The sequence below is a fragment of the Anas acuta genome, chromosome 17 (genome assembly GCF_963932015.1).
Source record: "Anas acuta chromosome 17, bAnaAcu1.1, whole genome shotgun sequence".
In the NCBI taxonomy this organism is placed as follows: domain Eukaryota; kingdom Metazoa; phylum Chordata; class Aves; order Anseriformes; family Anatidae; genus Anas; species Anas acuta.
Genome location: NC_088995.1, coordinates 5,281,280 through 5,295,684, shown reverse-complemented (window position 1 = coordinate 5,295,684; position 14,405 = coordinate 5,281,280). Strand labels below are relative to the sequence as shown.

General features: G+C 39.5%; 1 protein-coding gene across 14 annotated transcripts in view; it reads left to right on the top strand.

The window, feature by feature from the left end:
* MTMR3 (myotubularin related protein 3) overlaps positions 1 to 14,405 on the top strand; it is a 78,864-nt gene that overhangs the window by 35,742 nt on the left and 28,717 nt on the right. For 10 of the 14 annotated variants that reach the window (XM_068654120.1, XM_068654119.1, XM_068654116.1 and 7 more), the window contains 5 exons: positions 866 to 982; positions 4,047 to 4,079; positions 8,300 to 8,382; positions 10,716 to 10,882; positions 14,304 to 14,400. In XM_068654120.1, the coding sequence (XP_068510221.1) occupies positions 866 to 982; positions 4,047 to 4,079; positions 8,300 to 8,382; positions 10,716 to 10,882; positions 14,304 to 14,400 (497 nt within the window). The remainder of the gene's footprint in view (positions 1 to 865; positions 983 to 4,046; positions 4,080 to 8,299; positions 8,383 to 10,715; positions 10,883 to 14,303; positions 14,401 to 14,405) is intronic. The other 4 variants (XM_068654122.1, XM_068654121.1, XM_068654118.1 and 1 more) reach the window with 1 other exon arrangement.

The following is a 14,405-nucleotide window of genomic DNA, read 5'->3' as shown; positions in this document are numbered from 1 at the left end:
ACTCCTTGTTACAAAGAAGCCAGAAGTCGTGTTACACAAAATTGATTTTTTTGTTGTTTTCTTTTGTTTTTTTCCAAAGTTTCTTTTGAAATTTCAGGTGATATAATCATGTAGACATCCTTATATCAACTGAAGAGGTAGTTTATTTCATTTTAATAGAAAATATTTTAAATTAATTTAAACTAAGTCATTGCAAAACCAGTTTTGTTTCAAGTTGAGCCCTTAGACGTGTTTCACTCAGCTCAGCTAAATTGGGTTTAAATCTTGGTTTTAGTTAAGCAGTTGCAGTTTTTAGGTGCAGCATAATAAGATTGCAATCATGATTTCTTTCCAACCTATAAAACAGCAGCATGTCATGCATTTTCTTGTTTGCAGCAAGAAATACAAGTCAAAATGTATGATTTGTCCAACTGATTTCCACTGTGTAGCAGTTAGGTATCCAGTCTAAGCTGGTTGTCTGAGCTTGCTTGGTGAAGGGACCAACAGTGTAGAAGGTTATGCATGATTCACTTTAGGATGAATTTAATAACACTGTGGAAATGCCACATTCCATGAAGTAAGGAGCAAGAGCATAAATCAGAAGGTCAGACTGCTTGCCAAAATGTGAAGATGTTTTACTCAATTTTTTTTTAATAAAAATTCACTGTTTTAACTAACCAAGCACATTCTACTCAGGCAAACTATGAGAAAAAGAGGAATTGTATAAAACAGAGGCTGCAATTCCTTCTTAGCAATAATAGCTAGGTTTGAGTTCTCAGCAGCATTTCAGTTTGTTCTTTTGTTATTGTGTACTTGAGTGGGTATTTATAGGAGGTATGTGGTTTTGGTAAATGCTTTCTAAAAGATTTCTCTTGCCATTCTGAAGGTCCCGTTCATTGAACTTCATGGTGAGAGTACAGAGTATGTAGGACGAGCAGAGGATGCCATCATTGCACTTTCTAATTACAGACTTCACATCAAATTCAAGGAGTCTGTTGTGAACGTAAGTGTTATTCATGCTACTACAGTAATGCAGCTATTTTGAACCCAATCCAAATAAAAGAATTAGGTGACAGTACAGTGATCCTGCCTTTTAACGTTAGTGGTAATAGAAAATCTCTTTGTGATGCTCAAGTCGCATTTTTCACAGAAAACAGGTGTGGTTTTAGACATCAAAAGGTGGCTCAGCACCTCTGAAAATGAGGCTCTGTAAGGATACTTCTCATCAACTTTATGGTCCCTCTATAACTGGCTAAGTCTTTGAGATGTTCTCCTAAGCTCTGTATATGGTCAGTAGACAAGCCCAGGGTCTTCCAACGGGCTGTCTGCAGCATCTAAGCTAGGTTCATAGCTTGCTTAGAGAAGCTTCACCAAGAAAATCTGGAAGAGTTTAGCTACTGAAGCTTGATGCCTGGAGGTGAATGGTTTGGGTGCTATCATTAACGCAATAGATCTGTGAATTTTACCTCCTTGTCAGATGCCTGTGCATTTCTTCATAGAGCTTTAGATCCATTCTTTCAAATTGTTACATATCTAGCTACTCGAGGTCATAGAGAGAAATGTTATATAAAAATAAATTAAATGGGCATTGTGAAGTCCCTTACAGTGGTATGATTGGCACATGCCAGTCTTACTAGTTACAGTACCAGCTGTGAACTATATAGAATTCATTAGGACATTCTACATGGCACAGAAGTATTTCTGTAAATATTTATAATAAAACCAGCAAAACAAATCCAAACAATCTAAGCACGTTTTTTCCCCCATGGTGATGGGTTTTTCACCGGTCTCCTTAGTTCAAGTCAAGTCCTGACCCTAGCCAGTTGTGGGCAATTGCAAGGTGTCAGTCATGAATCCTGAGCTGTAAAGGGTAAATGTAAAACACCGAAACTGATGCGTGTTGTTCTAAAGCGGACAAAAGCAAGGGCAACAAAGCATAAGAATTGTCAGGTGCTGTCACATACTTGACTGAGACACATGCAGCACAGCGGTCTGGAACATCAGTGAGATTTCCTGTGCACGTAGCTGTGTTAACTTTTGACACCACATCAGTCTTAAATTTAAATTGTTCTTTTATTGGTTTGTGCCAGAGCCAAATTATTAATTCTATAAAAACATTGTTTACTGATTGTTTAAAACTAAATCTTCACTGTTTTACGTTGTCTCTAATCGTATGGCTCTATTACCTACAGACTTCTGTGTGCCTGTCATTGTTACCATTAATCACATAAAGTGCTCTTTTAGTTCATGAGTTGTCAACATAATGGGCTGAACAGGCATATCTGCTGGCTAGTGAACATCTGCGTACAGCATAATATAAAAAGCACACGTAAAGTGCTAGAGTTCGTGATGGTGTATTTTTTTTCAGCAAACGTGTTATTTCTGAACACGGCAGTTAATTTAAAACGATGGCAGGAAATTTCTGATGGCAGTAATTTAATTGGACATTTAAGGGCTCTTATCTTCCACTGCTGACCATACAAAGGAGATAGTGTATGTGTATATGCAGAGGTAACATAGCTTTACTTTCCACTTCTTATTCCATAGTCAGTCCTGGGTTACGATTTGGGACTTGGAAGTTAATCTGTACGTGCACCTGGGGATGGGAGCCAAGGGTCAGCTAGGTGCTGGGATGTCTCAACCGCAGCCCAGCCAGATGCATCCCTCCGTATTGTCATCAACAAAGGGAGGATTCGTTATGAGGAGTGCATTTTATAGGGGTCCATATCTTTGTTATATGAACATAAACTCTAAGGCTGAATTCTGCCAATAGGCCTGCTACAATAAAACTATTACTGTAGTGTTTACTGTTAGCTTTACTTATTTTTTAATTCAGAGTCCAACTGCTGTATGAATTTGGCAAGTAGAAGTGACAGTGGAAAGGAGTGAATATTTATAAACAAGGAGCCGAGACATGAGAAACGAGTGTAATTCTAAAAATCAAGAGTTTGTCCTTGGGAATGCCAGGAAACGACTGAATTACTTTATTAGATAAGGCACTAATGAATGTACTGCACTTACTGTTGTGTCTGTCCTTAGGAGTATTGGAGGATAATTTTTGAAGAATTGCCAATGTAATGTTTATGAACAGCCACAAAAATTAACGTTTCCTTAAAATATTACTTGTTTGAGTTCAGGAAAGACAGCACAAAATGTTGGCAATATTACCATGTTAGTGTTGCTTCACTGACTTCGATGTGCAGTGTTCTGACCTTGTAAGGCCTGAGTAAGAACTCTGTCTGATGTCTCTGAGGTTGTTAGTCCTGCTTTGTTTGTCATCATTAGTGAGAGAGATTCAATTAGGTAGTGTGGCAGGTAGAGTAGAATATAGATTGTTCTTCTCTAATCATATATGGCCATCACTAATTACTTACTGTGAACTCTCCGGTAATAGAATTCAAGGCAGACAAGATTTGGAATACTTGTAAAGATAAAAAGGTATTTGTAGTAATGAGGAACCATATCTCAATTGCTTAAGTTTGGAATAATCAGTTTGGTTATTGTTGATCAATTTTTATTGGTGATTTTCTAAATGAAATCTTTGCTGAGTACTGTTTGATCACATTCATCTAAATTCTTTTCTATTTTTATATCGCTAGACCTATTCAGAAAACACTGGCTACTTTTGAGAAGGCCTTTTAAAAAATGTAAATGCATTTACTAATTGTAGAGATTTGTTTTTTCTTAATTTTCAGTGACTTTTCTAGAAATCAATACCCTAAGGCCAGATATAGTACCAAACTTCCCACCTCAGCAGAGAGAGGTATTTGTGTATGTGAAAGAGGATTGTTAGCAGGCATCTATATTACAGTAAAAACACTTGTGAGAAGTGTTTGTTCCCAGTGGCTGGGTGTGCAGCTGTTCTGGGCAGGCACGGCCTCTTGCAGAAGGTGGAATATTCCTGTGCAGTAGCTGCAGGATTGGACCTCCAGGGAAAGCAGAATGCACGCCAACTACTTGTACCTTAATAAGGACAACTGCATGAAAGAAATGGGATCCAGTTAAAAATGGATTCCTAGTCTTTGTTTTTGTACCTCACTGTTCTCTTTTTGTTTGCAATTCAATAGACTGGCTGTCCAAACGATGCTTGTGAAACCTCAGTAAGTAGCACAATGTTGCTAGATCACTTGCTGCACCTGTGCTTGAAAATAAATACATTGAAATGTCGATAATGCTCACCTTGCAACACTGCAGAAAAGGGTTGTATGCGTAAGTCCTTTCCATGGATAATTTCCTAGATCTGAGTCCTAACAGGGACATGGAGTTTTAAATGCAAAAACAAAAGATCCCTTAGACCATGCATAAATTGGAGGGATTATGGCATTCAAAAGTGTTGCCTTGTATTTATCTATGGGATTATAATGCAGACTCAACAGTGATATCTCAGTGCACATAACAAGCTTGGTTCCCAGGCTGCTCTCTATTGATTGTCTTTCCTTAAGAAAATTTCAAACTTTGCAGCTGATATTTCTGTCTAATCATTTTTCTCTGTGTAAGCTAATTGCATTTATGGGGGAATTAAAATGTTAGTGTATTCTATGAAACCCTGGGTTTGGATGTAGCCTCTTTCAAATAGCAGATTTTGGACACAGGAGGAAAAAAAAAAAGGGTCATACTGGCAAGATGAGGAAGATTTTCAGTCTTTAGGATCTAATGAGTTTTAGCATGAGCTTTCCTTTGGCCTTTAGTGGAAAAATGGTTTGTCTGGTTTCTTCCCAGCTTTATATTACAGTTGTGGGTCATCTGTGCTGAGCAATAGCTTAGTGTTGTCCCCAGGTCCTGGTTGTCTGACTGTTCATATTGCATGTGTGTTGGTCCTCAAAACAGAGAAAGGGACTAAATAACTACCCGCAAGGCAAAACCCAACTGCAACCTAGGTGCAATTAAAAGCAAAATGTGCTTCAGGTACTCCTTGTAGGCTGTATGAACCAGATTGCACCTGGGAAGGATTTGACTCCCTCCATCTACAGGAGTGCTTTAAGCCCTTCTGAGCTGACCTTGCCGCTTCAGTACGTCCATATTCCATCTTACACCACGCTTCAGGATGTACAGCACGTAGCCTTGGCCCCGTGCTGTTGAAGTAACCAGTACGTAGCAGAACCCTAACATTATTTCTGGCTCCGAACTGGAAAAACAACAAGGAAATACTAATTCTAGCTCATGGCCCTTGGGTGCCACCTGGTACCCAGTAGTCTGAGGCCATCTGGTGTGCATGGTAGAGAGCAAATCAGATCCTTCAAGAGCAAATGTGCTACCAAACAGCCTGAGCGTATTTTGAGGTATATTTCTCTGAACCTATCTTGTACTGCAGCGAGGTGACAGCTCCAGCAATTAAAAAATAAAAGAAAAAATGATTCCAAAAAGGTAAAAAATGGAGTCGTAAAATGTTGCTGTTTAAAACAATATATACATATATATATTTTTTAAGAAGAGACAGTCAAGAGGCATAGTGCAAGAGCGTAATGTTCTGCTGTGATGTGGTTGGCCTTTGATAACAGTGCATGTTTATTCTTATAAAAGCCAAAATGATTGCTTCTCCACTGCTTTATTCAGATAGGCGCTATTAAATGGGGAAGCCTGCAAATAGAATTGATGGCTCTTTCAGGAGCAAGCGAACGGCGCTGGGCGTCTGCCTCGCGGTGTGATTCAGCCTGAAAAACAGAACAATGAAACCGGGAGGTTATTAGTGGGAAAAATGGGAGGACGGAGGCAGATAATTTTACAGAGTTTTATGGGGTAGTAAGAGTAATGGACAGGAAGGAGATTGAAAATTGAAGAGGATCAGAGGATAGGTTTTTATGACCGGAAAAGAAAATTTACAAGACTGATGCGAAGGTTGCCCTAAAGAAAGAAACAGCAAATTTTAAGGAAATAGATGGGGAGCCGTGTGCAGACTGTAAAGGGAAAAAAGAATGGCTGCTGAGCGGAGGGCAGATTGGAAGAGAGCAGAACAAAGAATGACTTTGAAAGAAGGAAATTAAAAATAATGCATTAGTAGAAGAATAGTCAGAATGGCATTAGGGTGCAGACAGGGGAAGAGGAGCTGGAACTAGACTGCAAGGCGAAGAACTGCTTAAATGAAGTGTGCGTTGGAAATAATGCAGTAGCAGAGGGCTTGGAGAAAAAGAATATTAACAGGTGAAGGAGCATTTGACTTAAAAAGGATGCCCTCTAGAGCCTCAACTCATAAACTAGCGGGAATGGATCTTGCTTTCTGCGTTGGTGCAATGTGAGTTTGGTAGTTTTAAATAATTTATCGGTGTTCATGGGGCTGTCCAGCTGGGAATAGAGAATGGAGGGTTCTCTAGTGTTAGGTCTGGTCCAGTCCCTTAAATTATTAGACAAAACTATCACAATCATTTTATCTGCCTCCCAGCCTAGAATCAAGTAGGAGAAATAGTGGAAGGAATTACTGGTTAAAATAAAAAGGCTGTAGCAGTGCATCTGATCTGCTTGTCTGTAATGCATTTAAATAGTGCCTTAAATCAGCGGCTAAGCCCATCAGCATCTTCAGCGTACCTCTTCTCACCACTCACTTGTTCTGCTAGAGCTGGCTGGCTCTGCAGTCAGTTTTAGCATCTGAGAGGATGCCTGCTCGTGTTGCTGGCCATGCCATTGATAGCAGACTGTTGGCAATCTCAGAACGGTAACAGGGCTGAAAACATGGACCAGAATTCAAGCTCCAGCTTTACCTGAATACCCTAACTTCTGGGCTGTCAGGTCAGACTCCATCTCATCTAGTGTCCTTGTGCCTGAATTTTATGTGCTTTACTGGCCTGGATGCAACAGACGGACCAGAGGAAAACTTCCTCTGGTGGCTGGGGGCCGAGCAGAGGGTAAGGATTAAGCTTGGGTATTGAGACAATACCTGCCCATGGTATTCTGGGGATTGTAAGCTCTGTGCAGTTACCTGGGCTTTTGCGTTCTTAGGATGACTCTTGACTTTTGGGTGAGCAGGGATAGCCGAGGTGCAGCCACGAGCCATGTGCCTGCCTCCAAGAGACAGAATGATGACCATTCCCTTGGGCCCAGCATTTACTGTTAGCTCTCTAGGCATCTTCCTGCCTAGGATGAGTTTTCTTGTGGTTCTCATTTCTGAGGCATCTCTTTCCCCCATCTTCTGTTTTTAATTCCATTTCCTTTGATCATTCCACTCAAATCGGGCACTTCTTAAGTGTCGTGATGCCTGAGAAGCAGCAGTCTTGGCTCCACACCTCAGATCCTTGATTGAAGGTGATCTTCAAGGACTTGTGCCCAGAGTGAGACAGAAAGGCACTGGCAGAGCAGGGTCTTAGAGCCATCTTGTAAGCCCCAAGCCTGAACTTAAACTGCCGGATTGTACTCCACTGATGACAAGATAAGAGAATTTGAATGTTTTACCTGATAGCCTTTGTTGTACTGAGGGATCCTAGTGGCAGAGGTTTTCTTGCTTTGTCTAATGTTCAATATAATCTTTAATAAACATTTCAAACAATTTTACACCGTTTATTGTAAATATTAGCTAAATTCTATAACTGTGTTTGGAATTTAGGCAGTTATTTCTGAGGTAGTTGAATACTAACTCTTACTCATTTCAGACCACAATGTACACTTGCCAGTGTCGGGTAAAGGTCTAAAATATTAATGAAACTAATATTTTCATTGTGTGGTCTCTTGCTTCCCATCTTTAAAGGTACTTGCATGTGCTTACATGTTTTGCCTGATCAAGCTTCTGCCAGTTACATATGCCATAAAACATTAGAAGTGCATATAACTACACCTTAAAAACTGAACAATTCAGCTTTATTACTCTAAATACAGCTGCTTTGATCACAAGAGTTAATTTACACAGGGCAAATGATTTTCCTCAAAGAAGAGATGGAATATGTCCACATAACAAGCATCTAGACTGCAGCAGTCTGTTAGGGGGGAATCTTACATAGTGTTTTGTTTTCAACACCAACAGCTAAAATTACATTTCCTGAACCTCTAAATTTGGACCAACAAAAGAGAAAGATGCTTCCAGGAGAGAGGAGCTTGTGGGTTTCTGCTGCTTTTTCTACCATTGCATACGTTACCAGTGCTGCAGCCCTCTCCCTCATTTAATCTGTAATCTCAGGTGTTTTCATGGGATCCCTTAAGGTTCTTGGGCTATACAGCAGTGGAGCTAGAAACTTTACTGATCTGTGGTACCATACTCCAGAGCTTTTGAAGTAGCTATACTTAGTTTTTGTTGCTTTTCTCTCTCTTTTCTGTTTCCACATAGTCCTTGTGAGATATGCCAAGAAATTACAACGTTAATGCCATTTGGAATTAAATCATATAATCTTTTTAATTGCAGGTTCCGTTGCAGCTTATAGAAAGCGTTGAGTGCCGTGACATATTTCAGCTTCATTTGACTTGCAAAGACTGCAAGGTTATAAGGTATGAATAGGCCAAATGCTGAATGGGCTGTGACTTTGCCTTCCGTGTGCTGTGAACAGCTAAGACATTCTAGGGAGATGTGTGTGTTTGTTTTTTTTTCATATTTTGTGCACTTTCTTTCCCCCCAAAGTATTTTCTTCTGTCTTTGTGTATAATAGCTGGCCATTTTTGTAAAGAGGATGGGATTAAGATGGCATGCATTTTATTAGGAAGTTAATCTTAGTCTCACTGTTTTTTCCCCGATTTACAGTGAATGCAGTACTGGTTATAAGACACAGAACTAGATAAAACAGCTGAAACACATGCTTCTTGGAAAAAAAGTGTTAAGATTTGGGGTTGAGGGTTGAGGTTTAAGGTATGGGCTTGTGCAGTTCTACCTGAAACCTTCAGACAGAATAGCATCAGCCACCTCGGGTTTTTAGCTGTTGTCAGAGTGCAGAGACTATCCTTAAGACACAAGTAGCTGGCTGAAAAAGAAAGTCTGGGAATAAGGTAAAGCCAGGTCTGCAACCCACCTCGGTAGACAGCAAAGTAGCTGTCATGTATCATGTTAATACGCTTCTGTCCTTCAGCATTCTTCAGTGTCTGCCCCTGGGTTCTCTGAACTTCACTATTTCCTACTTTTCTGCTGGATAAATTAATTTTGATCTATAAACTTTAATTAACAAGAAAGGAACACTTCTTTCTGATTAAATGTTTGCTGGCAGTACCTTTCGTATAATGAAATGCGCCCCAGTCACATCTGAGCACTCAGAATGTTTAACAGGCCAGCTGCTTCCTGAAATGCTGGATTTTGATGAGGTCTGATTTTACTTTAGAAGTAATGTTTAGTTTAATTTGAATTAAATATTTAACTTCCTCTTAACTTATAGCTCTTGACATTTAAAAAATTCACCCTTCCTATCTACATTAATTTGTTAATCCTCTTCAATTGTACAATGAATACAAATTATTTGTATTTATGTCCTCCTTTACGAATTTCTGATCAAAATTGCAGTTCTGAGAATCAGGACTTGATGAAAATGACCACTGGAAATAATGAGGTGTGGGCTCAAGATCCCAAAATTGGAACACGTGCATGTTATGTTTCCTGAACAAAGCAGTTTGTGTTTTGAATAATCGGGCTCAAATGAAGATAGTGTTGAAAATGACTAATACCAACTTTAAAACAATTTAGAAAGAAAATGGGATACGTAGGGTGAGATGCATCTTGTCTTACTGCAGACAGTTAATAGACAATTAACCAGTCTGAGCTAGTAGTGGAGGCTCACTTTATAGTCAGTGATGAGAAATAAAAGCTTCCGGGCTGCACTTCCTCGCAGCTATTTTAGATGTGTTTCATAAGACAGCAGGAGCTGCACATGTCTTCTTCCTTCCACTGCCTGACTTCTAGATATTTACAGGTAGGGATAATAAATCCTGCCCTTAGAGAATACAGATGCTGTCATTAATGATGAATGTAGTTGAAACCAGACTGAGCTGAATGCAAATATTTGGTGAATATTTTATAACTATAAACTCTTCAAGAAATCTGTCAGGGAAAAGTAAAAATAAATCACTGCACTAATTTCCACCCTTTATTCCAAAGGGGCCAGAAATCCTCTTTGAAAAGACAAGCCAATGCCATTTTAATATACAGCTTTGAAGATTATTTTCTCCTGTGCAGGGAATGTTCTTGCTTGTTGTTGTTAGTATGTAATGTTAGGAAAAGCTCAGATTCAAAAACATTTTTTCTGCTTACTATCAAGGCCAGGAAAGAGAATTTTAACATCTATGGTAGGGGAATAAGGTAAGATTTCACATACTGGCATTTGTCCCTATTGTTCTCAAATTAAGTATATCATTCATATGGATCTTTTGTCTAGATTTTGATGAAAAATGCATTCTTGCTTGCAGGAATGTGATAGATTATAATGTATGCGGTGGTTTTATGAGTTAGTTTCCATCTGGGACCACCCTTCAGCAAGACGACATAATGCAGTTCTGGTTTGTGTGAAAGCTGCATACTGAGCTCAGGGATGCTCGCCATGATTTTAAACTAGCCATATCCATAAACATCTTCCTCGTCCATGACTAGTAAGGCATGCTGGTGGTTTATTTGCAGTCACAGAATATTGCTTTCATGCTTGCAGTTTAACTTGAACCTTTAGGTATTTATTTCTGTACTAATACCCTAAGGTTTCATTTTTACTATCCACTAGAATGTACACAGAAGTAGAACTCAATTATCAATGAGATGGTTCTTCTCATTTTTAGCTTTCACAGTCTGCCAGACTTTATAATGTGGCACCCATTCCTGACAATTAACAGATAAATGTTGCTTTCTGTGGCAGGTGTCAGTTTTCTACTTTTGAGCAGTGTCAAGATTGGCTGAAGCGTCTGAACAATGCCATCCGCCCTCCTTCAAAGATAGAAGACCTTTTCTCATTTGCCTATCATGCTTGGTGCATGGAGGTGTATGCTAGTGAAAAGGAACAGCATGGAGACTTGTGTCGGCCAGGTACGTGGAAGCACTTTGAGGATCATCACACGTGATTTGAATAGGAACTGCCTGCTTGTTGCTGACATCCACAACTTTCAAAAAAAATTGATGAAAAAAATGAACAATTCAGTTTTTCTGTTTAAATTGTACCAGGAAAATTCTCATGTGGACTTTTTTTACATCAGTTCTTGCACTTCTTCCTTGGTTATGTAGTATACCTTCACTTTCAGCAGGGTGTTTAATGTCTCACATGTCTGACTCTGCACAGTCTGAATTTTGTCCTGTCTGTACAAATGGGAGATTAGCTCCCACCACAGCTACTTTGGGATCAAAAAGCTATGCAAAACACTCCCTGAATGGCCTGGGGAAATTAATGTGGTGGATCTAATTTAGTCAGTCACGTATAATACTAATAACATTTTGTTCACCAGGGCAGCAACTTTCATTCTAAACATTTTGTATGGATTGTGCCCGTGTTTTTGTAGTCATTGCCTACGACAGTGGTCTTCAGCGTGGATGTTCAGCAGTAGGAGGTGCAGGAGAAAGATGTCTCTGGGCTGTTTCTGAGGTTCACAGCTGCAAGACAGGGACCTATTTTTAGTGAAATATCATCCACACTGGAAAGTTTAAGAAGTCCACAAGTAAATAAAAACTAAAATTGCTATGCTGGTGGTTACAGCATTTGTTTGTATCCGAGGAAATCTGTGTTCTGGGCCCTCTCCAGTCTGAGGTCCTCTGCATCCATAATCCACGTATCTGAGAAAAATGGCCTAATTATAGGAGGTTCGTTAACAGAGGAATGATGGTGTGGTTCTGCCCCTGTTACTGAAGCTGGTGTGTGGTTTAGCAAAGACTGTAATTTCCTTGAAGCCTGAGGAAGAGCAGTCAACAGGTAGCACACAAGTGGGAGGAGGTGTTGCTTGGTTCTGCTTCCTGTTCCTGCACTTTACACACTTTGTTAGCAGTTGCTGAGAAAGAAAAATCCTCAGAGCAGAATTTTGAATTCATATCTTTCCCCTCCCAAGTAAATTCGCTAACTGGAAGACAGCAGGAGTTTAGATGGTTTACTAAGTCTCCTTGTGGGTCTTCAGACAGGATTCATCGGAGCTACATGAAGCAGCATTTACCTTGTGATTAACTTTTATCAAATAACTTTTTGTTCTTGGAGGTGTATCCATGAAACTTATATGTAGTAACTTTTTCTCCCCTGGAGGGTACTTCTGGTGGTAGATATTTTCCTCCTATAAAGAGTTAAATTATAGTTAAAATGAATCTATAGGAATGTAACTAATCCAAGACATTGGATTTATTTATTTATTGTACATCAAAGCAGCCCAGTGTTTGATAGATACGGACACAAATACTAATTGCTTCCAAACATAAATACCAACTTCTGTGAAAAAGGTTGTAAAGTGTTAACCATGTCTGCAATGGCAGATTAGCACTGTGGCTCACATGACCAGTGTTTATCATCACAAGCCCACAACACGTATAGCTTGCTTTTTCTCTGATTTTAAGAGCTGGTTGGGCATGCCTAAGAAATTAAAGGTTATTCACCTTGGCTCAGAGGCCTCTTAAATAAAATATCTGCATTTGGGGAAGACCAGACAAAATGTTAAGGCTAGGGTTTCGCTTCTCAAAGAGAATCTGTGATTTCTTGATGTACAGAGTAGCTGCAAATTAGAGGGAGGAAGGGAGAAATCAAATGTAGCATTTCATTTTCATGTAGTTTCATGTGTTTCTCTAAAACCCATCAGCAGTGTGCATCAGCTGCGTGGGGATAGTTCTAGTATTCTCATCTGCTATCCAGAAAATTTCTTCAGTGTGTCTTACAAGTTTTAGTGACTGTTCAAACAGCAGCTGACACTGAATGAAGCCCATCCTCAGTGCTGCAAGGATACATTGCTCATCCCACAGAAAATTTAAGGACAGTAATGAAAGTTGTTGCAAAGAGGAGCACGGCAGAGCTCCTGGCCAGAATGCTGTGTCCCAGTTCACTTCTGCACTTGAGAAATCAAAGGCCTGTCCTCGCAGAGGGCTGCCAAACAGCTGCTGCAAAGCAAGGACTCAAGTAGCTCCTATGCTTCAGGATGATAAATTCTAAGTGGCTAAAATATAGTACATTCAAGCTCATGCAGGGAGTAAGAGTTCATGTGAGAGGTGGGGAAATGTTGGCAAGCTCCAGTCTGATTGACCTGGTGATAGGGAAGGGGAAGCAGAACTGCAGCGCCTCTGTGTGACTGATACTCTGCAAAGTCACCGCCTGGGAGGCAGAACTCTCTCGTCTTTTCTTTCTTTCTTCTTCTTTTTTTTTTTTTTTTTTTTGAAACTGTTTTACCAGTGACACATTGTAAAGGAAGCGGTGATGGTCAGGCAGGTCCATTGTTGTACTACCATGAGCCGTGAAGAATGAATGCTGTCTCTTTGCATGGTGCCATTCTCCCATTTTAACTTCAAAACAGCATAAGAAAAACAAACTTATTACACTTCCCTAAGGCAGATCTCACACACGTCTTGAATTGCAGAGAACCAGTTTCGGTGTATGATCTGACCTGTAGAAATAAAGAACGCTGGAGCTTCTCTTTCACAGTTAATTTCACAGTCTTGTAGTTAAGCCATTAACTCTTACTTTAGTTTACCACTTAGTTTAACCACTTACTCTTAGTTTACCTATTTCTCTATATTTATCTCTAATTGGTTGGTAATATCACAAAAATATTGGACATGTACATTTACATCCTTAGAGATACATGTCTCTGCATATCTCATGTATTTAAAGACACTAAGGGTTTTCTGAAATATAACAGAAAGATGTAATACTCAAAGCATTATTTTTTCAATAGATTTTTCCCCCATTGATTGGTACTGTGCATCTCCAATTTAGAGATGGAAAACTGAGATGCAGACTAAATTGCAGGGCTTGTCTACAGTCATGTAGGAGGCCTGTGGCTGACATTGCATGCTAAATGAGGACCGCCCAAGTCCCAGACCATATTCTATATGCTACCCCTTCACATATCAGTCAGACCACAGCTTCACGTTCTTCTCATTGATAGAAAATGCTGAATTTCAGAAAAAAGAAATATCTGCTAGCATTTTCCCACTAAGGCTGCTGATGGATCTAAATTGTTCTAATTTTTGCTGATATGCTTGGTTCTGGTCTGCAGTGTTGTTTGTTTTTGTTTTGTTTTTTGGATACGAATGTACAGAGGACAGTCATTTTGGGGAAAAACTGGAGAGCTGGTATGGGAGAGCCATCAATACAAGCTGTGGTACTCTTGCTTGATTTTCAAATAGGATTATGAGACAGACTGGTTTTGAACTTTTTCTTTCCTCTTTTCATTTTTTAGTAAGTATGAGTACAGTGGTGTTTTTCTCTATTTTGAAAGGTAAGAATCTTATTTCACCTTTATTTTTTCTGTCTCCTTTTGATACCCAGGAGAACATGTAACTTCGAGGTTTAAAAATGAAGTGGAGAGGATGGGTTTTGATATGAACAATGCCTGGAGGATTTCCAACATCAATGAGAAGTACAAGTAAG